Raw genomic sequence first — 22681 nt, forward strand, 5'->3', positions numbered from 1 at the left:
CCGGCAAGCGGGGAGTGGCGGGAGAGCTCGGCTTCCAAGGCCACCTAGACCAGACTTGCAATCTGGGCTCCAGTGAACCCTCGCCTTATTTCCTGCGACCTTGTAAGTTCCCCGCTGAGCTTTGGACTCCTCACCTGCAGAATGAGGACCAATGCCTGCGCCACGAAGAGTCAGCCACAGCTCTCCCGGCGTGGGCATCAGCCCAAGGGCGTTTCCTTTCTCCTTGTCTTTCATCTCTGCTCTAACCCCAAGCTCGGGGATACACTGGGGGACGAAGGTGTTGGTGGCGCGCGCCCCACCTCGCGGGCACCGTGCCCCCAGTTGCTTCCTTCTCAGATGGCGAAGAGCGCCTTGAGGCCAGGGAAGGGAGCAGGTCCTGCCAGCGCGGGGCAGGGACTCGGAGGCCGGGCCCCCGCGCTGACGCAGGCGAGCTCGGCGCCACTGGCTGCCCCCTCCCCCTCGGCGGGTCGGGGGGGATGGGCAGCCAGCTCGGGGCTGGTGAGCGCCAGCCCGAGGCTTCCTATTTCGGGAGCAGGGGGTGTGGGCCACGCCTCACCACGTGATACAAGGGCTATTTAAAGCGGCAGCGCGGGCTGGGAACCGTGGGTCCCAGAGTCCTTGCACGCTGGTTCTGTCGCCTCTTTCTTCGCCTAGCCCAGCCTCACCATGGTGGACGCCTTCGTGGGCACCTGGAAGCTAGTGGACAGCAAGAATTTCGATGACTACATGAAGTCAATTGGTGAGCGCGTCTCGGGGATACTGGGCTGGAGAGGGCCTGGCCGCGTGCGCAGCCCTGCACAGCGTTCGGGCGCTGGCTAGTACCCCGTGCGGCTGCTGCATCCCTCCTGCTCAAGGTGGGGGAGCAAGGGGACGCGGAGAAGGTGGCAGCCTGGGCTAGGGCACGCGAGGCCTGTTGGAAGGGGGCTTTCTGGTCTGAACCTGGCTAGAGGGATTCCCAGGTCGGCAGGCGCAAGGAGGCAAGATGTGCAGGTCGATGTTGGGGCACGGTCGATGTTGGGGCACGGAGGCACTTTCGAGGAAGAGGGGTATACATAGTATCTGGAGAGAGGTGGGTTTTGTAAAAAGGGAGCATCCATTGCAGAAGGTGGGAGGCTAGCTGGAGGAGGAAAAAAGCAGGAACATGGGTGGTTTAGGGATTGGAAAGTGTGAATACAGAAAGGGAATGGGGCGGATGGGGAGTGTACTATGGCATAAAGAAGCAGAAACTCCTAGGAGGAGGGAGATGGGAAGAGAGGGGAACAGCGGGGGAATGAGATATGAGGAGAAGGCGAGATAGGGGCCCCGCACAGTTAGCAACAACCCCTGCCCCTCCATGTTGAACTAGAGAAAGGATGGTTGCCGGAGGATGCCCTTTCACCATGCCGTCTCTGACGTCGTCCTGCAGTGGTGTGTAACCAGGCTTTAATCACTGTCAGTAAGCCTAGTAGTAGGGCGGGGTGGGAGGACCCATCACTTGCTGGCTCAGCCACTTGTTGGGGAGCCGTCTGGTGGAGAAAACCACTAGACTTCCCGGGTGCAGCAGGGTCCTGGTGCAAGGCCAAGATCTGTTAAAGGGTTCTTCCATTCCAACAATGGGGAAGAATAAAGATTCGAGTCCTTATACCTGAGGTCCTTGGAGATCCCCCATGCCTTGCCTAGTTTGACAGATGGGGAGACTGAGACCCAGAGAGAGTAGAAACTAGTCAGATCAATCCCACAGCAGAGCTAATATGAAAACCTAGATTTCTAGATGTGTAACCCAGAATAGTTTCCACTATGGACCTTGGGGGTGGGAGTGGTAGGAACTGCTTAGCTAATGATTGACCTCAGCCCTTCCCTCCTACTACGGGCTTAGATGGAGAAGGTGGATACCCTTTCTCTTAAATCCCCAGCTATGAGATTATCCCAGCCTCCAAGGCTGAGACAGGGAAACCAGAATATTGTTCATAGCTGAGCTACATTCCATGCCTTCCTACCAGGGAAGGGGGGCTGATTCTGGCAGGTACCCAAATAAGAGGTGGGGGACCCATCTCTCCCCTCTATTCCTAACCCTTTCCTGAAATAGGGACAAGTGTTGGCTCTTGAGGTCAAAGCTCTCATGCCCCACCATAGTATGCTGGGTACTATGCCCACTGACTCCAGGAAAGTAGCCACTCTTGGAGCAGTGGGCCCTGGGCAGCTGTTGGGAAGTTGGGATGCCCAGAGTTAGCCCCTCCCCCCAAGCCTCCCATAGCTGACATTCCAACTGAAGACCTGTGTCCCTGAAGTGAGCTGCAACATCCTTACCACACTTGTTCCCTTATTTTGCCCCAAATAAGGGGCAGATTTGGGCTACAGGGCTGAGAATGTATCATCCTGCTTTTCTCCATACACAGATGGAAAGGATGAGAGGTCCATAGGGGAGAAAAGACCATCCTCAGCTCTGTAAATAGCTTCCACTTCATTTTTAAGTAGAACCCAGCTCTTTCTGAGCCTCCAAAATCATCAGCCCCATTTTTGGTCTCAGTTTCTCTTGGCTCAGTCCCTCACTCACCCCACAGTGGTTTCCTTTCTCAAACACACCACACCTCTGGGTAGGTCCTAAGCAAACAGAGCTCCTTGCATGGTGACAAGGCCCTGCTCTCTTCTGGGGAGTGGGATCAGCCTGACTCACAGGGGCTAAGGCCAGGTCCCTTACTGACCGGGCAGGGCAGAAGCTGCCCTCACCCCTCTAGTTTTAGACCAAGGGTCCTCAGGGGGCAGACAGACGCAGCCTAGTTAGTACCAGTGAGCACAGGCACACCTGGTGGCCTCAGTGCGGGAGGAAGTACACGCCCGGAGAATGGCCCAGGAGGAAGAGTGAACAAGTTTTGGAGCCTAGATTCGTATCCAGGTCTATCACTCACTCTTTGACTTTGGGCAAGTCACTTCTCTCCAAGCCTAATTTGTAAAGTGAGGGTAATAAGACCTACTGTTCAGGGCTGTTAGGTGTTAGGAGCATTAAGTGAAACAACCCGAACAGGCCACACCTCACTTCCAGCAAGTGGAGTGTCGGCTGGCACACCACCTCCCCACACTAGGCTATTCCTGCCTCGCCTTTGCCCTGCAAGACAGCTCACCACTGCTGCTGCGGGCAGAAGGGCAGGCCGTCATGATGGGAGGTTGGAGGCTGTAACCTGAAGGGGTTAAGGCTTTGCTGGAGGAGTTGTTACACACTCTTGCAGGACACTCAGGGAAGGCTTTGCCCAGCACCCAGGGAAGCCGTGCTTTGGTCAGTCGGGGAGTACCCATAGGGCCTCAGACCAGGAGCCAGGAGACCTGGATTGGAGTCCTGACAGCACTAGCACTCAGGCCTCTCCTAAATCTGTACACTGGGACACACACTCCCTTCTGCCTACCTCCTACCTAGGTCATGGAGAAGGGGGTTTGAAAATATCTTGCTGCCATACAGAGGGGACAGGTGCACCAGTGGGTTTCAGGGCAAAAACTCCCAAAGGTGGGAAACGCCTGTCCCTCAGGCTTTGGAAGGCGAAGTCCACATTTCTCTTCTTTCCTCAGCCTGTGGCTGGAAAGCTGCTCAGGTGCCCTGGGAGGGAGCCCTGTGCTCCAGCCTTGGGAGACAGTACAGCTGAGCAGTTCCATGAGCTCTTCAGTCAAACGGTTCTGCGTTCCAATTCCAGACCTGTGAGCCTGGGCCTGAACCCTCAGTTTTTACATCTGTGAAGTAGAGATAATAGCATCATGGCCTGCAGGGAGAATGAAGGGCTGAATGAGATAAGACACGTTCAGTTCTTACCACACAGAAAGTAGCTTGTTCTAACCTCGATCTGCCACGACTTGCTGTGGCATGCCTGTCCCTTAAACTTCCCATCTGCCCAGTGAAATCAAGTGTCTCTTCGCTGCACAGAGCTAACAAGAAAACAATTTAAAAAACAGCCAGAGTCTCTGAAAGTTCTCATACTCCTCTTCGCTCTGCCCCACATCCAGGCCTGAGGGTTGTTCACTGAGGTCCTCGTACCGTCTTTCCACTCTACTCATGCTAATAACCCTCCCCCTGCCCTCAGGTGTGGGCTTTGCTACCAGGCAGGTGGCCAACATGACCAAGCCTACCACAGTCATCGAAATGAATGGGGACACTATCATCATAAAAACACAGAGCACCTTCAAGAACACAGAGATCAGCTTCAAGCTAGGGGTGGAGTTCGATGAGACAACAGCAGACGACAGGAAGGTCAAGGTGAGTCATATAAGGGGGTCTGGAGATTACGAGACCTTTGAGACTTGGCACCCTATTATTGGCACCCTGAGGGGCAGGTGATTTGGGGGGATTGAAATGAAAAAGGTGCATAAAGCCTGTGCAGTACGGGGATGTCCCAGGTGCTATGCGAGGAGCACGCTAGCCCTGTCCTCATGCTTTCCTCCCTGCCTCCTAGGGGACTATCTGGTGCCTCTGGGAGTGGGCAACACAGAGTCAGGATGTTCTTCTGACCTCAGTGTCGACTCCAGCTCCAGCTGGGTGACGTTGTGCATGGCATTTAAGAGCTCTGGGTTTCTTTCCAATCCATAGACGGGAGAGTTATGTGGCCATGGCTGTGACCTCAAGTACTTTAGGAACAATGCCCAGGAGAATTCAGAGCTCTTCCCTGAGTGAGTAGGTCATGCTGGCCTCCAGCAGCAAAGGAGGCAGCTAGAGACAAGAGGTGGAGACCTACTCAGATGCTTCCTTTTCTCCAGCTTCCACCTCCCAGGCTTGGCCAGTAAGCCTGAGGAACTATTTCCAATTCTACCAGCCCGCAGGCAGGAAAAGCTATGTTCTGGATAGGGCATCGTCTACGGTGTGTTTGTACGTCTTCTCACCAAGCCTTAGCCCCTCTCCTCCCAAGGAGGGAAGGGACATCTACCTCCAGTCTCAGGGCTTGTCACCCTGTGGTGGCTCTGTGTTTGCTACTTGCCTCAGGCCTCCTAGCCCCTGGGCCAGGCATGGCAGAGACAGAACTAAGGGACTTTGACCACTAAAGAGGGTCCCTGTAGCAGTATCCTCCAGCAGACCCTATCAGTTTGCCCCTGAGCTGTTTCTGCTTCCTCACAACTGCCCCAGGACAGACAGGATAGGGTCTGGTCTCCTTGTGGAGGAAACTGGCGGCAGAGCTGGGTTGGTGCCCAAAGATGTCATCCTACCTTAGAGACAGGTGGCTGCCATATCACATGTGTCTGCCTCCTTGACTTAGACCACCTTTTTGAGGGACAAGAACCCTAATTAAATAGTAGAGCTCTGGGATGCCTAAGCTAAAAATAATCTGAGTGGGCAAAAAGCTTGGGGGATGGGCATGAAGAATAAAGTGGTAGCAAGGATGCACACCCACTCCTCATGCTGCCCCAAACATAAACGCAGCCTTCTCACATTCTCCTACTCAACCCTGCTCAGCCAGGGTCCCCTAGCCTGACCTAGAGCCCCCAAATTCCTAAAGAAAAGAGATCCGGGAGAGCTGCCAAATGAGAACCAGCTGATGCAGGCTGGCAGAGCCCAGAAGACTGAGTGGGCATCTGACCAGGGCTTTGGAACACTCCAAGGGCACCTGGTCCCTGGACCTGGCAGTTGCTGTCTACTTGTCAGCTGAAGGGGCCACATGATGTGGACCAAGAAGAGGTAGGACTACAAAGTGGGAAGTCTCATTTTCCAATACCTTCCATCCCCAAGGTCTGTTAGACATTATGTGTGATCACCACTAGGCTGGAGAGTCTGAGGACTCCTCCTCCTCAATATTCCCCAGGGATGTAGGATGGTACATGCCCCTATCTCTTAGGGGCGCTAGGGCTGTGGGTATCATGTAGAGGATAGGATAAGTGCCCATTCTGAAGGCTAGTGGCACTTCTCAGAGTCAGCCTGTCTGGCTCACCATACCGCCTGCCTCTCCCTACTTGCCTAACACCTGAAGGCCCCAGCCAGGCAATCATGGAGTAGAGGCTGGAGGTAAATGAGACAGCCTGCGGGGTGAGGTTGGAAGTAGGCCACCTGAGCTCTGGTCCTGGCACCATCATTAGTTTGGGGCAGAGGCGGTGTCCTCTGTGGCCCCAATGACCAGACATCATCTTGTCCCTCAATCCTGGCTCAGATCACAGCTCAGGCCTCTACCCTCTTTCCACAGTCCACCGTGATGCTGCATGGAGGCAAACTTGTCCACGTACAGAAGTGGGACGGGCAAGAGACAACACTTGTGCGGGAGCTAGTTGATGGGAAACTCATCCTGGTAAGACAGACAACTTTGGAGCCTCACCCAGCTGGTTCCCATTACTGCCCCTTCAGTCAAGCCTGTTGTGAAAGCCAGGGTCTTCCCCTGGGATCAGTGGAGGGTAGAGGCAGGGCTGGGGTGGTACTAGGTGGGAATTTTCTGTGTGGTAGCTTTGGCCTCACACAGGCCTGGTTTCAAATCTCAGCTTACAGGCTACATGCCTTCAGACAAGTAACCTTCTTCCAACTCCCACTGTGAAATGGGCATGACCACCACCAACCTTATGGGCTGCTAGGGTGGCAGGAGACCGTGATGCAGAGCACCAAGCATCATAGAGGCGAGGGAGAGGGCTACCACAGGTGCTTCACAGCCTTAGTCTCTTCCTCTGTGTTGCCACCTTGCCCCACCCCGGGAGAGGTGGAAAGCAGGGCAAACTGGATCCTAGGCTCCTAATCCCCTCTCCTCCCTGGGACTGCGCTGCCACCTAGAAAGCCTCTGGGCAGGGACAGGCTGGTGATGGTGGGGCAATGACAGTCCAGTCCCTTCCGCCTCATTCCAGCCCCACTGCCTCTCAGTGTCTAGCATGCCGGACCTACTGCACTAGTGACAGCCTGGGTAGGAAGGGACAACCAGGCTGGCACATCAGTCTGTTTAGGGACTTGGGGACTTCACTAGAATGTAGCCATGACTGAACAGCCCCAGATCCGGGGCAGAGGTAGCAACCCCTGTGGTCTCTGTCTCCTAACTCTGTAGGACCTCAGGTTTTCACCCCAGCGTCTCACTGTAGACCTTCTTGGGTCACTGTACCCTGCTCCCTGTATTCTTGCACCACCATGAGCAGGGGTCCGTGCAGAGTTAAGAATGAGGTGTCTAGCTTTGGTGGGCATGTGAACTGCAGGACCAGATACTCACTGGGCAGTGGGACTCTGGTGAGGCCATGGGCCTGGCTCCGCAATGCCAGACTAGACAGATGATAGCTCAAGCCTCTGGCTCCGGCACCAGCCTAAGTCAGGGAAGGATGGAGAGCTGGTAGCCTAGGACAGCCCTTCCCCAAGAGTCTCTGGACATTCTTGTTCACCTATTTGTCTACGACGTGCCACACACCATCTTAGGCACTAGAGGAATGGTGCAAGCGAGAGAGACAGACAGCCTGGGATGCTGACCAAGTCACTTCCCCTCTCACAGCTCATTTTCCCAAAACTCTAACAGAGGAATTAAGTGCCTAACTAAATGAAAAGCTTGGTGTAAGTATTAGAAAAAAAATACATGTAAAGTACCTGGCACATAGTAGGGGGTCGGTAAATGAAGACTACTGGGATAGAGAGGCTTTCCCCATCGGAATGGAGACTGCCCCGGTACCTTCGGTGCCCTCACCCCTGCCCTAATCTGGTTCTGTCTTTCCTTCCAGACACTTACCCATGGAAGTACAGTTTGCACTCGTACTTATGAGAAAGAGGCATGACCTGCCCACTCCACTGTCTGCTCCTCTGCCAGTCAGCTAGCCCTGGACTCAGCACCGGATTGCCTCATTTTTTCCTCCAGCATTTTATATAAATCCACCTTGGTTGGGTTGGGGAAATTTCTTCTGGGGTCAGGTGGCACCAGCCTGGGTCCACTTCCGGCTCCCATTGTGTTATGTTTGTTTTTTCAACTGCATCCAAAGGGTGCTCTAAGGTCAATAAAGCAGAGCCAAGGTCACCAAATTGCCTTTTTGCCTTTGGTGACATGACTCTGGGAGTCTTGGTTTCCCTGTGTGTCAGACAGCGGGCAGAAACGACTGCCTGAAGGTCACTCAGAGGCAGCCCTGGACGAGAGACTGAAACAGACAGTCTCAGGGGCAGCGGTAGCTGGTCACCTGACACGCTCAGTAATAAAACAGCTGTTCCTACACCTTGCCTCTACACTGCTCCTCCACACGGCCATAGGAGCTAGTCCAACGTGGAATAATCAATCAGTGGCAGGGCTTCCCCAGGTTCGGCTACTAAACTGTCACCTCAGGCCCATCCTGCACTGCAGGCCCTTGGGTTTGGAAAGCTGCTCTTTGTGGGATGCTGTGGTCTGTCTTTCCAGAATGTAGGCTCAGGACACAGGATGCAGGCTGGTGCCTTGGTGGTGGGAACCAATGCCCACTGGCCAAGATGACTGCTAAGCTCCCGCCTATGCCCTGGCCCATTCATGGTTACAAATTCTACTGGTTCTCTAATCAGCTCTGGGGTAAGAGATCATCTAATCATTACAGAAGAGAGGGCTTATAAGTGATCTCCTAAGAAGGCCGTGACCTGTTGGTGCCTCTGGCTCTGTACCTCAGCTGGGCCTCTCTCCAAGGTCTGAAGTAATATATTAAATGTTTTTCTGTCAACTAATGCAGACTCAGTGATTGCAAGTCTGTAAATTACCCAGGAAGAGGGATTATAGCAATAAGAACATTCAGCAAGTTTAAAACCAAACACACTTCCATTTAGTGCCAGGAATTTAAGCAGAGACCTGAAGTGAAACCAAGTGACTCACACAGTAGTAAATACAAAGTAAAGCAATGATCTTGGCTTGAGCTATCTGGTTCAGTGGTCTGGCAGAATGTCACACACAAGCTCAGTCACTGCAAACAATGGTTTTCTGGCTGTCACTTGTAGCACGGTGGAATCATGTTGGGGGAATGGAAAAAGTGAGCACCACTTCTTACCATGTTCTCCCTCATCCTGCCCGTCTCCCTTGGCCCCTGTGTTGGACGCCGCAGGGATCGCTCACCAATCAGCCCAGGGCAGACCCAACAGGGAAGGCCCATCCCTGTTCTCCAACTACAGCCAGACTTGCCTCCACAGCTGGACCTGTGGCTGCAGCCTGGACTCCTGTGCAGGAATCTGGCTCTGGCAGTGGCAGCTGGAGAGGGTAATAGGACCTCCTGCCGAATGAAGGAAGTTGTGTGAATGAATGGGTGAGCTGCAGGGGTCACTTGCAAAGGGACCAGGAATGATAAGTTAACAACTCATTCAGGCAGATGCTTTGACATCTAACTCCCAAACCTGCCTGCTGCATTAGGGGAAGCCATCTCCCATGAGTGAGAAGTCAGTGGGGTGGGAGGCCATACTCGCACTACTGAGTCTTTCAGGAAGCCAGGGCTTAAAGACACAAGGCCCCTGGTTCCTCCTTCTCTCAACCACCCCCTCTACTCTTTCCACTCTCACTCCTTGTGTTTCTTCTTGTGCTTCTTCTTCTTCTTCTTCTTCTTTGCTGCCTTGCTGTCTTTTGATGTGTGCCTTGCCCTCTTGCCTGTGTCACTCTCAGAGTCTGAGCTGTCAGAGTCAGACGACTTCCTGTCTCTATGTTTTTTTTTCTTCTTTTCCTGAAAAGAAAATTTAAAAGCAATGTTGCATGTGTACATTTGCTTTAAAGTATCATGACATATAATCAATAGGGGACCATTTAATAAATTATAAAGCATTAATTAAAAAGAATAAGTTAAGGGGCGCCTGGGTGGCTCAGTCGTTAAGTGTCTGCCTTCGGCTCAGGTCATGGTCCCAGGGTCCTGGGATCGAGCCCCGCATTGGGCTCCCTGCTCCACAGGAAGCCTGCTTCTCCCTCTCCCACTCACCCTGCTTGTGTTCCTGCTCTCACTGTCTCTGTCAAATAAATAAATAAAAATCTTAAAAAAAAAAAAAAAAAAAGAATAAGTCTTCAAGTAATAACAAGACAAAATGCCCCAAATGGGTGAAAGGACCAAGTCATAATATAGTATGTATTCTAGATTCTGGGGTGCTTACCATACTGTATAATGTGTGCGTATAATATATACGCAATATATATATACACATGCGTATAATATATATATACACATTCTGTATATAGTGCATATAACACATATATTGTGTATATTAAATATATGTATTTATATATGTGTATATATAATCTATATACACATATAATACGTATAATATATATATACACATTCTGTATAATATATATATACAGAAAACAATGGAAAGGACACAAACTGGCAACACGTTACCTCAGGAATGAATGAATGGGGGAAAGAATGCAGTCTTTTACTTTTTACTTCATATAATTCTGTCCAGTTAGATTAAAAAAAAAACAAAACCCAAGCATCCTTTTATTTTTAAAAAGCACAGGATATTAAAGGTGAAAGGAGTCCTGAGAGGTCACCCAGTCTACCTGAAGACAGTGCCTCACATGCCCGAGGTCACAGAATAAGGGGGTGAGAGCTCCAGGACCCTGGACTCCTGCTCTGGTTTCTAGCAGAGGCCGCTGCCAGGGAAAACTGCTGCCATCAATTAGCACGGCTCCAGCTGCTGCCCTTGGTATGTATCAACTCCAACACAACAACCTTGTAAGATTAAAATGATAAGGAGAAAAGCCCAGAAAGAACTTTCTCCAAGCTATAACCACCACACCGTGCTGCCAAAGTAGTAACACAAACTCACACAAAAGATGGGCAGCAGATTTCCTAGGCTTCTGTGTGGGGCTTCAAGCAGTTTTTAAGCAACGCATAACCTTTTCCTTGAATTTCAAATGTTTATACTGCCTCAGTAAGGTTTCTAAGAAGGAGAGATTAAGGGAGAAGAACGAGACGGCGTTGAAGAGGCACGGCTGCTGCCTCCCCGTGCAGGCTCCCAACCAGCACGCCGGAGCCGTTGGCTGGCCCGAGTGCTACACCAGGTCTTAGGAGCGGGCCGTGAGAAAGAAGGGACGGAACACCGAACCAGGCGTTAGACCCAGACTAGAGTTCTGGCTCTGCCACTTCCGATTACTGTTCTGTAACTTAGGGGGAGTCACTTTATCTCATGAGGCATATTCCCCTCGCATGTAAAATGGAGATGAGAAGAACACGTATGTCGCATGTCCCCGGTGAGGATGTAAGGAGGCAGTATCTGCGGCTCCAGAAGCTGAAAGCCGCTTGCCCCAGATCACACAGGCAGGGCTGGGGTTTGCACGTAGATTGGATGACTGGAAATCTCCTGAACTTTCCTCTGAAGCACATGGCCGGCCCCTCCTCTACAGATCAGTGGCAGGCCTTGTGGTACAGTGGTCAGCGCCAACGATTTTGGAAGAAGACAGAATAAAGTTCAAATTCCAGCTGCCACTTAATAGCTGTGTAACTTGGAACAGAAACTTAACTTTTTTGAACCTCAGTTTTCTTTTCAGTAAACTGGAAATAATAAATACTTACTTCAAAGGATGCTATGAGGATTAAACAAGATAAATACTAATTACCAGGCACTAAGTGCCAGGCACTCTGCAGTAGCTACAAGTATTATTCTGTCATTTCAGAGAACTCCCAGAATGTTCTGACAGTCTAGCCATGTATCCACAGCAGGTGAGTCAAAGTTTTGAGAGATTAGACCAAAATTCTTTCTTAAAGTCTCCAGTGGAGTAGGGAGAGGGGAACAAAGCTTCCCAGACCCCTGTTACCAAGCATTAGGAACCATGGCTGGGGGCAGGTGAGAGCTGGCAAACAGCTGGTTTGGCTTATGGTGCTGCACTTTCCAGATGACAAGATCATGGAAGCCCATCACAGGATATAAGGGCTGGGGAGCCTTACCAGGTTCTGCCCCTGAGGTAGGGCAGGGTCCTGGGAAAGTGAGGAAGCACACATGGAGTCTGGCTCCCCTCCCCTCCAAGCCTGGCCCGGCCTGGATAAATAAATGAGGTAGGAGAGTAGGAATACCTTTTGACGTCCAAATAGCACTTTAGTTTATCAAGCTTTCTGCATCCTTTATCTTATAATAATAATCTGGGAAGGCCAAAATTCAGGAATTATTATTCCCATTCTACAGATAAGGAAACTACAACTCAGAGAAGTAAAGTGAGGTGACCAAGGCTCAGGTGACAAGAACAGTATGCTTTCTAACTCAGAGTCTGGCATTATTTCACTTTCCTCCCTCTCAAAGATGCAGGCTCAAGAGGAGGAAAGAGGAAAAGAAGTCATAGGCTGTAACGTGGACTCCAGCTAGAATAAGGAGGGGGGGCGGGGGGATGGCCTTCTAGACCTCAATCTCTGAACAAAGAAAATCTAGTCCTCCAGCAGGTGGCGTCAATCGCTTCAGCGGCTGGGAGTTGTGGGGCGTTGGGGGGGGGCGGGGGGGGGCAAGAATATGGAGTACCAGAGGTGACACTAGCTTCTGGACCCTTGACTTCATTCAAGGGGGAAGTAGAACAGAAGATAAAGGGTAAAAAAATGACCCTGGGCGTGAGCCGCTGGCAGACGTGCCAGGAGGGGCATGGGAAAGAAGCCACGGCTCAGAACTGCTCTCCAGGAAAAGCCCATGTCCGGTGATAGCACCACATCAGCAGCAGCCCAGCATGAGAAAAACAAAAACAAAAACAAAAACTGGGAAAGGGGAATAACAGCAGCTAACATTTATTAAGTACCTAATTTTCCAGATGCTGAGCTGGGCACTTTGCACACATACCTCGTCTACCCTTCACAACAATCTATTCGGTGGGCATAATTACCCCTGTATTTTCAGGAAGGAAAACAGTAAGTTCAGAGAGGCTGACTGAGACGAAATGACTTGCCCACGTGGTAGAACCTGGATCTGACTCAAGCTGGGTCCCAAAGTGGATGTTCCTTTTAGCCCTGTCTGTATTACAGGCAGCATCTAACAGCACCTCCCAACCAAAAGGCACTGATTTTGGCCCAAAATCAATCAAGCAAGCATTTATGCTTTATTCTTAAGAATTACTCTTGAGAAATGATTGATTCTCAAACTGAGATGTTCACTGGGGTAAACTTCCGGGAAGTAAGATAGAGTGTAATGCCTGGATAGAATTTACCTATAATGCACCAGTTAGTTTACCGTAGCTTGGAAAGGGTAAGATCAGAAGAAAAAGGTTTATCAGTCAACTCACAAATATGTATTTAATTTTACTACCTACAAAGCACTTTAGAGAGCCATAGTTGCATACAGTGTTGCTTAGGAGATAAGGAGAACACACCAATTTTTAAGAGAATTCAGAGTATCTACTACGCCACTGAGTAGTGGAGCCTGGCACCTTTCCTCCAAACCTGAGCCAACCTCATCAAACCAGGGAAAGAATAACTCCTTGTAACTATATAGTACATTCATTCAACAAATATTTATTGAGTACCTCTTAAGAGCCAGGAGTATCTATTCATCTCTCTTAAAATAGTTGAGTGAGGTCAGAAATCAGGGATAATGAGCCTTCAAGAAACAAATTATCTAATCAAAGATAAAAACTAATTAAGATACTAGGGAGTCCATGGCAGTAATGTAAGAGAAGTACAAAAACCATGCCAGTAACACACAAGGGAAAAATCTATCATGTCTGAGGAATCTGAGGCTGGCTTCATGAAAGATACGTAAGGTGTTATGCTTCTGAAGCATGAATATGGTCTTGGCCGGTGGAATGGTGGTGGTAGTGCTGATGGAAGAAGGGAAGTCTAGTCACTGCAGGTACAGTAGCGAACAAAACAGGTAGAGTCCCTATCTTCATGGCACTTTCACTCTAATGTGACAAGTGAGGTTAAAGAACAGTTGTGTGTGGGAAGGAATTGGTCAGAGAAGATGCTGGGATTTTGAAGAATCTTCAAGGAACTCAGACTTTATTCCATAGAAGGGGAATCATGAAAGGCTTTTGAGCAGACTACCCTGGACAACTCTGTGTTCTATCAGAACGGGCCCAGGACTGGCAACCTCTCTCTCAGACAGCACCTGAAGAGTTCTCTGGACAAGAGGACAAAGCCAGCACTGCAGCCAAGGGATGACATTCTGAGATCTGGTCTTCTATATATAGTATAGCAGAGAGTAAATACAGGAGCCACATCAGAAGAAGAAAATTATATTCTGGATCAAGTATAGCTAAATTTCACTATAATTAGTAGGCAGCCTGATCCTCAACGCACATGCTTTCTCATAACATAGCACTGATTCAGAAAGATCCATGATGGCAGATGATAAATGAAAGAAAGAAGCCAGCAAAACAGAGACCACAGATTCATGGAAAGATTACCCAGGGCTTCACTACAAAAACCTCTATTCCTATTTTGCCAACCACTTCATATCCAATTTCCATTTTCAACACATAGTTTCCTCTTGTTTTAATTATGCCCAACAAAAATGACTTACAATTTTCAGACACCTGGACAAAAACTGTCATGGTACTGAGTGGGTATATAGGACCAAACCAATGCATATTTGGTATCTGGACAATACGTGCATTCACTACGTGTATGTTCGATAAAAAGAGATAGGGGCCTCAGGGCTACGAGGATCCCATGCTCCTTCCCCTGTTCCCTTCATTATTACCTTCCCGCAGCAACAGGAGTCAGTCTCTGTTACTCTCCCAACTGAGGGCAGGTCTCACTGAGTGAAGGAACCTAAGGAGCTACAGAGAGCAGAGCTTCTGGCTGCTGTCTATTCAAAGGTAGCTGGCGCATGCCTATTATGTGCCAGGCATTATGTGGAACAGGTGACATCCTTTCTTTATCTTGGGTCATTTCCTGGTTTCCCAACATGCATTAGCACCTTCTCCTTTACATTAGACATTCTCTTCACCAGACTGCAAAAAAAAGTGGGACAATGAAACAGTCTAATAAAGAAGCAGAGATGAGAACCCAATAGCCCATTTCTGACTTTCTGGTCCCAGTTCTGAGTAGCCCAACCACACTTCATTTCCTGTTGCTGGATTTCTATGTGATCCAATAACCCCCTTGGAGTGGGTGTCTGTCCTGTGCCCCCAGAAATACCTTGGGTGCTCATCTTTCTCCTTATGCTATTAGTTGCATGAGTGTAGGTGTTGTGTATAACCTTTAATTCATGTGACTTACCTATCACATAGGCCTTACACACACTAGGCATTCCTGCTACCCACTAATTTATTTGGCAACATGGACTGCTGAAGGCATTTCCCTTCAGATGAACCTACTCAGTTCCACATGTGGTTCCCAGAGCCAACTAGTGCTGGAACAGGTATCTGAATCTGCCACTCTCACATACCCCAAAACATCCATTTCCAGTAGAAGTTTCCACGGGTAAGGAAACTCAATCTCCTATTGGAATCAAAGATTTAGAAGGTAGGCGGCACCTGTCTGGCTCAGTCAGAGGAGCATGCAACTTTTGATCTCAGAGTCATGAGTTTGAGCCCGACATTGGTCTTAGAGATTACTTAAGGAAATAAAAAGGGGAAAAAAAAAATTTAGAGGGTAAAAGGAAACAGATAGGAGGCCTAGAATCTTGATTTATGGTTGTGAACAGAAATGGATCCATTGAAAAAAAAAAAAGAAATAGATCAACAGATAACATCAAATGGTCATTAAGGGTAGCTGGCAACAGAGCAAAACTGACCTTAGGAGTCCTGATAAGTCAAGCACCTAACAATGCACAATAGACATGTATGAAGTACTCAATACATATTTGTTGAGTAAATAATTGGAGCACTGTGAATTAATGGTTGAAGTGCAGTATATAAAAGAACACAGGGTTAGCAATCTGAAGGCCTGGGTTCTTATTTTAACTCTATCTCTGGTAGTTGTGTGGTAGCTTCAGGTGAGATAATTTCTCTTCCTCTCCATTTTCCTAATATGTAAAATGGAACAATTAACACCTACTCTGGTTACTTCATAGAAGTGTATAAGGATAAAACAAAATAAAAAACATGAAGATATTTTATAAACCATCAGCATTAAACAAATACAAGGCATCAAAGATCATGAAGGGATTAACAATGAGGTGAAAAGACAATGATGCTAGATGAGATCTTGGTAGAAACGAGGGGCGGAGGGGATCAAGGGGGAAGTTTTAAATGTTTCAACTCCCTAGAGCATTTTTTAATCAAAGACAACTCATGAGTTAGAAGTTCAAATACACAAAGGTACTTTAGAAAATAATAAGGTCTGATGATTATTACTGCCACGGTTCATCAGACCATTCCTCTACTAAGTGAAGAGCGATGGGGGTAGGATAACAGGTTGACTAAGCAGCTAATAAAGAGCCTCATACCTAGCAGATCCTTAATAATTATTTTGGTGAAATGAAATACATATTTCTTTTTTTTTTAAGATTTTATTTATTTTTTGACAGAGAGAGAGACAGTGAGTGAGGGAACACAAGCAGGGGGAGTGGGAGAAGCAGGCCCCCCGCTGAGCAGGGAGCGCAATGAGGGGCTCCATCCCAAGACCCCGGGATCATGACCTGAGCTGAAGGCAGACACTTAACGACTGAGCCACCCAGGCACCCCTGAAATACATATTTCAAAGCAGCTTTAGAAACAAAGCAATAACTAATTGCACCATATGTATTAAGCAGTGCAAACCAACTTAACCAAAGACCCACAGAAGTGAAATATCCACAGAACTGCTTTAGGAATCTGACAAATATCGTTTACTCACTAAAAGGTTAAGAGAAAGAACAATCCTTGGAACATACAAATAGAATAGGTGTTAAATATCTAGCTCTATTAAAAAGTCAAATTACCTGTTTGCAGACATGATCTTAAATGCAGAAAATCCTAAAGACTCCATAAAACAACTGTTAGAACCGCTAAGTGAATTCAGCAAAGTTGCAGGATACAAAATCAACACCCCCAAATCAGTTGCATTTCTATACACTAACAATGAGCAATCCAAAAAGGAAATAAAGAGAACGATTCCACTGACGATAGCATCAAAAAGAATAAACTTTTTTTTTTTTTAAAGATTTTATTTATTTGACAGAGAGAGACACAGTGAGAGAGGGAACACAAGCAGGGGGAGTGGGAGAGGGAGAAGCAGGCTTCCCGCGGAGCAGGGAGCCCGATGCGGGGCTCGATCCCAGGACTCTGGGATCATGACCTGAGCGGAAGGCAGATGCTTAACGACTGAGCCACCCAGGTGCCCCCAAAAAAGAATAAACTTAACCAAGGAGGCAAAAAGACTTGTACACTGAACACTGCAAAACGCTGCTGGAAGAAATTAAGAATAACACAAATAAATGGAAAAATACCCATGTTCATGGATTGGGAGACTTAATATGGTTTAGATGCCAATACCACACAAAGCAATCTACAGATCCGATGCAACCCTATCAAAATCTCAGTAACATTTTTTGTAAAAACAAAATAATCCATCCTAAAATTCATCTGGAATCTCAAGGGGCCACAAATAGTCAAAATAATCTTGAAAAAGAAGAACAAAGTTAGGGGACTGACCTTTCCTGATTCCAAAACTTACTACAAAGTTAGAGTAATCAAAATAGTGTGGCACGAGCATAAAGACAGATGTACAGACCAATGGAAAAGAGTAGACAGCCAGAACTAAAACCTCACAAATATGGTTAAATGATTTTCAACAATGATGCCAAGACCAGTCAGTAGGGAAAGGACAGTTCTTTTGAAAATCTGGTGCTAGGAAAGCTGAAGATCCACATGCAAAAAAAAAAATGGAAGTTGGAGCCACACCACATACCAAAAAAACCCTCAAAATGGATCAAAGACTTAAGTGTATGAGTTAAAACTATAAAACTCTTAGAAGAAAACAGAGGGGGAAGCTTCATGACACTGGATTTGACAATGGTTTCTTGAGTATGACACCAAAAACACGGGAAACAAAAGGAAAAAACAGGTAAGTTGGACTTCAACAAGATTAAAATTTTTGTGCATCAAAACACACGATCACAAGAATGTACTTAACACTACCATGAAAAGTCACTTAAAAGTGGCTAACATGGTAAGTTTTAGGTGTGTTTTTTAAAAATGTAAATCTGGAATAAAAACAGGACACTATCAACAGAGTAAGGCAATTCACAAAATGGAAGAAAATATTTGCAAGAAGTCACATATCTTTTTTTTTTTTAAAGATTTTATTTATTTATTTGACAGAGAGAGATAGTGACAGCAGGAACACAAGCAGGGGGAGTGGGAGAGGGAGAAGCAGGCTTCCCGCCGAGCAGGGAGCCCGATGCGGGGCTCGATCCCAGGACCCCGGGACCATGACCTGAGCCGAAGGCAGACGCTTAACGACTGAGCCACCCAGGCGCCCAAGAAGTCACATATCTAATCAGGGATTGATATCTAGAATATATAACAAACTCCTTGAACGTAGTGTCTACTTACACCCTGTCTCTGACCACAAAACCTCTGTTCTTAAGCATCAGCTACTTGTAGCTGACATGCACTGGGCTGTGCTGTATGCCACCGCAGGGCTCAGAGTTTTCTATGCATCACTTCATCCTAACAACCTTACGAAGTAGATGCTTATTATTCCCATTTTAGCAACAGGGAAACAGATTCAGAGAAGTTAGTAATTAGACTAAGTTCCACAGCAAGGAGGTGGCTGAGCTGAGAGAACCCAGGCAATGTTTCTGACAGCCCAGGTTCGGAAGTACCACTCTCTACTGTCTCCCCAAATCCTTCCACATCCACCTGACATAATACTACAGAGCACTGCAAATAAGAACTACACGACTGTATGGCAAACATGGAAAGTTGCTCATGACAAAGTAAAAAAAGCAGAAAACAAAACAGTACATACATTTTTATTGTATCTAGGTAAAACGTGCATCTGAAAACAGCTGGTAGAAAAGACGTGCCCCAACAGTACAGATCCTGGTAAAATAGTGAGGTTATGGGCTGCCTCTCTTTTGTTGTACATTTCAATAATGAGGTTATAAATAGTGGAAACTTCCCTTTTCCCTCTTTAAATCAGTCCTCAGACCTCTGTGAAGAAGGCTCTAGAAACACTAGCATGAAAAATAAAGGTATGTTCAAGCCCTGTGTTCAAAAATAAGCAATCCTCTGGGGTTGCCTCTGTGTGGGAGCTGGGCTAAATCCGGCAATGTTGAAGGTTTGCAAAGGCCTCTGGAAGGCAGTGCCTGAAGTAGATAGGGGCTTTTATAAATTTTTATTTCTTTGGTTCACAGGAGAATAGTACCAAACTAAAATAATATCCCCACTGCTCTAAATCAGTGTTTTCCAAGTGCCATTCCTATAATATTGCCACAATTTTTACTCCATGTGTTTACAAACTAATTTTTTACTTAAAATTTTTCTTGGGGCGCCTGGGTGGCTCAGTCGTTAAGCGTCTGCCTTCGGCTCAGGTCATGATCCCAGAGTTCTGGGATCGAGCCCCGCATCGGGCTCCCTGCTCAGCGGGAAGCCTGCTTCTCCCTCTCCCACTCCCCCTGCTTGTGTTCCCTCTCTCGCTCTGTCTCTCTCTGTCAAATAAATAAAATCTTTAAAAAAAAAAAAAAAATTTTTTTCTTTTTAAAAAAAAAAAAGATTTATGGGGGCGCCTGGGTGGCTCAGTTGGTTAAGCTACTGCCTTCGGCTCAGGTCATGATCCCAGGGTCCTGGGATCAAGCCCTGCATCGGGCTCCCTGCTCAGCGGGAAACCTGCTTCTCCCTCTCCCACTCCCTCTGCTTGTGTTCCTGCTCTCGGTGTCTCTCTCTCTCTCTGTCAATTAAATAAATAAATAAAATCTTAAAAAAAAAAGATTTATGTATTTATTTTGAGAGAGAAAGACGACACACAGTGGGGGGGGAGGGGCAGAGGGAGAGGGAAAGAGAGAATCTTGAGCAGACTCTCCACTGAGTGAGGAGCCCGACACAGGGCTCAATCCCACAACCCTGAGATCATGACCTGAGCCGAAATCAAGAGTCAGATGCTTAACTGACTGAGCCACCCAGGCGCCCCTTAAAATTTTTCTTAAAATTTGATTTCTTTTTACTTTAAGAAGTTTTACTTTGGGGCGCCTGGGTGGCTCAGTCGTTAAGCGTCTGCCTTTGGCTCAGGTCATGGTCCCAGGGTCCTGGGATCGAGCCCCACATCGGGCTCCCTGCTCCGCGGGAAGCCTGCTTCTCCCTCTCCCACTCCCCCTGCTTGTGTTCCCTCTCTCGCTGTGTCTCTCTCTGTCAAATAAATAAAATCTTTAAAAAAAAAAAAAAAAGAAGTTTTACTTTAAAAAAACAACAAAAAAGTTTTACTTAAAAGGGAAACTTTATAACAACTAGAAATAGAAAGCCTGAATCCCATGCTTTAAGTAGAAGGTAACTATAAAAATAAATATATAAAAAAACCCAAAACAATGCTTTGGCTATATATAATTTACTGCCTGCTAAAAGCAGTAGTTGGTGGGGTTAGACAGTTTGTTCTCACAGGAGGCAGTTTGGATTTTATTTTAAGTACAGTGGAAAATCACTGAAGGATTTTAAATAGGAAAACATGTGGTCTGATTGGATATCTTAACAACCCTCTCTTGGAAATTTTTTTTAAAAATTAGAAAAGACACAGAAGAACTGAACAACATCATTATCTACTTTTACCTAAATGACAATTAGCAAACACTACACCCTAATGGAACCCTGTGTGCTACTGGTAGGAATGTGAAATGACGTAGTCACTGTGAAACGCAGTACAGTAGTTCCTCAAAAAAAAAAAAAAAATCATAACAGAATTACCACATAATCCTGCAACTCCAATTCTGGGTATATACCCAAAGGAACTGAAAGCAGGTCTTGAAGAAATATCTATACTATGTTCATAGCAGCATTATTCACAATAGCCAAAAGGTGGAAGCAACCCAAGGGCCAACAACAAATGAATGGATAAGCAAAATGTAGTGTGTACACGTAATGAAATATTATTCAGTCTTAAAAGGGAAGGAAAATGACTATATGCTATAACATGGATGACCCCTCAGGATAGTTTACTAAGTCAAATAAGCCAGTCATAAAAAGACAAATACTGGGGCGCCTGGGTGGCTCAGTCAGTTAAGCGTCTGCCTTCGGCTCAGGTCATGGTCCCAGGGTCCTGGGATTGAGTCCCACATCGGGCTCCGTGCTGAGCAGGGAGCCAGCTTCTCCCTCTGCCTGCTACTCCCCCTGCTGTGCTCTCTCTCTCTCTCTGACAAATATTTAAAAAAAAAAAAAAGAAGACATAAACGGGCGCCTGGGTGGCTCAGTTGGTTAAGCGACTGCCTTCGGCTCAGGTCATGATCCTGGAGTCCCTGGATCAAGTCCTGCATCGGGCTCCCTGCTCGGCGGGGAGTCTGCTTCTCCCTCTGACCCTCCCCCCTCTCATGTACTCACTCTCTCTCATTCTCTCTCTCTCAAATAAATAAATAAAATCTTTAAAAAAAAAAAAAAAGAAGACAAACACTGTGTTATTCCACTTATAGGAGATACCTAGGTAGTCTGAATCATAGAGACAGAAAGTCATGTGGAACTGTCTAAAATTGCTGGATGTAAGAGACTCCATTTTCCTTTCCAAACTGATGGGCTCTTGAACTGGGACAGAAGCAGCAATTGTTGTACAAGCAGCTGCTCGTAACATTCCAACAGAGCAACTGGTATTTGGATCATATGAGGACAGTGAAGGTAATTATTACATACCAGCAACAGTTTCACTTGATAGCAATGATAAAATAATCAAGAAGACAGGCATCAGAAGTGGCTCAGCTAGTCAGCACCAAACTAGCAGGGTCTGTTCTGTTCTTCTTCATCTAAATCATGTAATTACCCCTTTCCTTCTCTCTCAGAAAAACGCTTGGCTTTCCCTAAATGAGTGAGAAAAATCTGTGATCCCCAATTGCAATTCTGAGACCCCAAATAAAGGCCTTTGTTCTTTTTCAGTTTCACCTTCTTTTCTCAGTTGATGGTAGAATGGTGGTTCCCAGGTGCTAGGGAGGGAGAATGAGGAGTTAGTGTTTAATGGGGACAGAGTCTGTTTTGCAAAAGGAAGAGTTCTAAAGATGGATGGTGGTGATGATTGCACAACAATCTGAATTTACTTAATGCCAAAGAACTGCACACTTAAAAATGGTTAAGGGGAGCCTGGGGGGTACAGTCAGTTGAGCACCAACTCTTGGTTTCAGTTCGGGTGGTGATCTCAGAGTCGTGAGATTAAGCCCCACGTGGGGCTCTGTGCTCAGCGAGGAGTCTACTTGGGATTCTCTCTCCCTCTGCCCCTCCTACTCATGCTCTCTCTCTCTCTCTCTCTTTAAAATAAATAAATCTTTTTTAAAAAAGGTTAAGATGGTGGGTGCCTGGGTAGTTCAGTTGGTTAAGCATCGACTCTTGATTTCGGCTCAGGTCATGATCGCAGGTGGTGAGATCGAGCCCCTGTATCCAGCTCCTCGCTCAGCAGGGAGTCTGCTTCAGATTTACTCCCTCTGCCCCCCCACACATGCACACATGTGCGTCTGCTCTCTTTCTCTCTCAAATAAAATAAAATCTTTAAAAAAAGAATGCTTAAGATGGTGGGCACCTGGTTGGCTCAGTTGGAAGAGCACATGACTCTTGATCTTGGGGCCATGAGTTTGAGCCCCACGTTGGGTGTAGAGATTATTTAAATAAATAAACTTAAAAATTTTTTAAGTGGTTAAGATGGTAAAATTTAATTATGGATATTTTACCACAGTTTAAAGAAAACAACAGTAACACCAAACCCAAAGCCTATAGATTTTTGCTTGAGCAACTCAGTGAATGGTGATCTATCCACTGAGATAGGGCAAAATGTGGAAGGA

The 22681-nt window shown here is 47.1% G+C and overlaps 2 protein-coding genes across 2 annotated transcripts in view; one reads left to right on the forward strand and one right to left on the reverse strand.

Moving 5' to 3' along the window:
* Positions 1-573: 573 nt before the first annotated feature.
* Positions 574-7912, forward strand: FABP3 (fatty acid binding protein 3). Its single transcript, XM_036098496.2, has 4 exons — positions 574-739; positions 4044-4216; positions 6126-6227; positions 7618-7912. The coding sequence occupies exons 1-4, from the start codon at positions 667-669 to the stop codon at positions 7669-7671; spliced, it is 402 nt and encodes a 133-aa protein (XP_035954389.1). The 5' UTR covers positions 574-666; the 3' UTR covers positions 7672-7912.
* A 732-nt stretch (positions 7913-8644) lies between these two features.
* ZCCHC17 (zinc finger CCHC-type containing 17) overlaps positions 8645-22681 on the reverse strand; it is a 63419-nt gene continuing 49382 nt past the window's right edge. Inside the window, exon 8 of the mRNA XM_036098479.2 lies at positions 8645-9549. Coding sequence (XP_035954372.1) covers positions 9388-9549 — 162 coding nt within the window. The 3' untranslated portion in view covers positions 8645-9387. The remainder of the gene's footprint in view (positions 9550-22681) is intronic.

Source organism: Halichoerus grypus, chromosome 5 (genome assembly GCF_964656455.1).
Source record: "Halichoerus grypus chromosome 5, mHalGry1.hap1.1, whole genome shotgun sequence".
Taxonomy (NCBI): Eukaryota; Metazoa; Chordata; class Mammalia; order Carnivora; family Phocidae; genus Halichoerus; species Halichoerus grypus.

Coding starts and splice junctions, on each gene's coding strand:
- FABP3 (XM_036098496.2), top strand. CDS start 667: ATGGTGGACGCCTTCGTGGGCACCTGGAAGCTAGTGGACAGCAAGAAT. Junction 740..4,043: donor TGACTACATGAAGTCAATTG/GTGAGCGCGTCT, acceptor CCCTGCCCTCAG/GTGTGGGCTTTGCTACCAGG. Junction 4,217..6,125: donor CAGACGACAGGAAGGTCAAG/GTGAGTCATATA, acceptor CTCTTTCCACAG/TCCACCGTGATGCTGCATGG.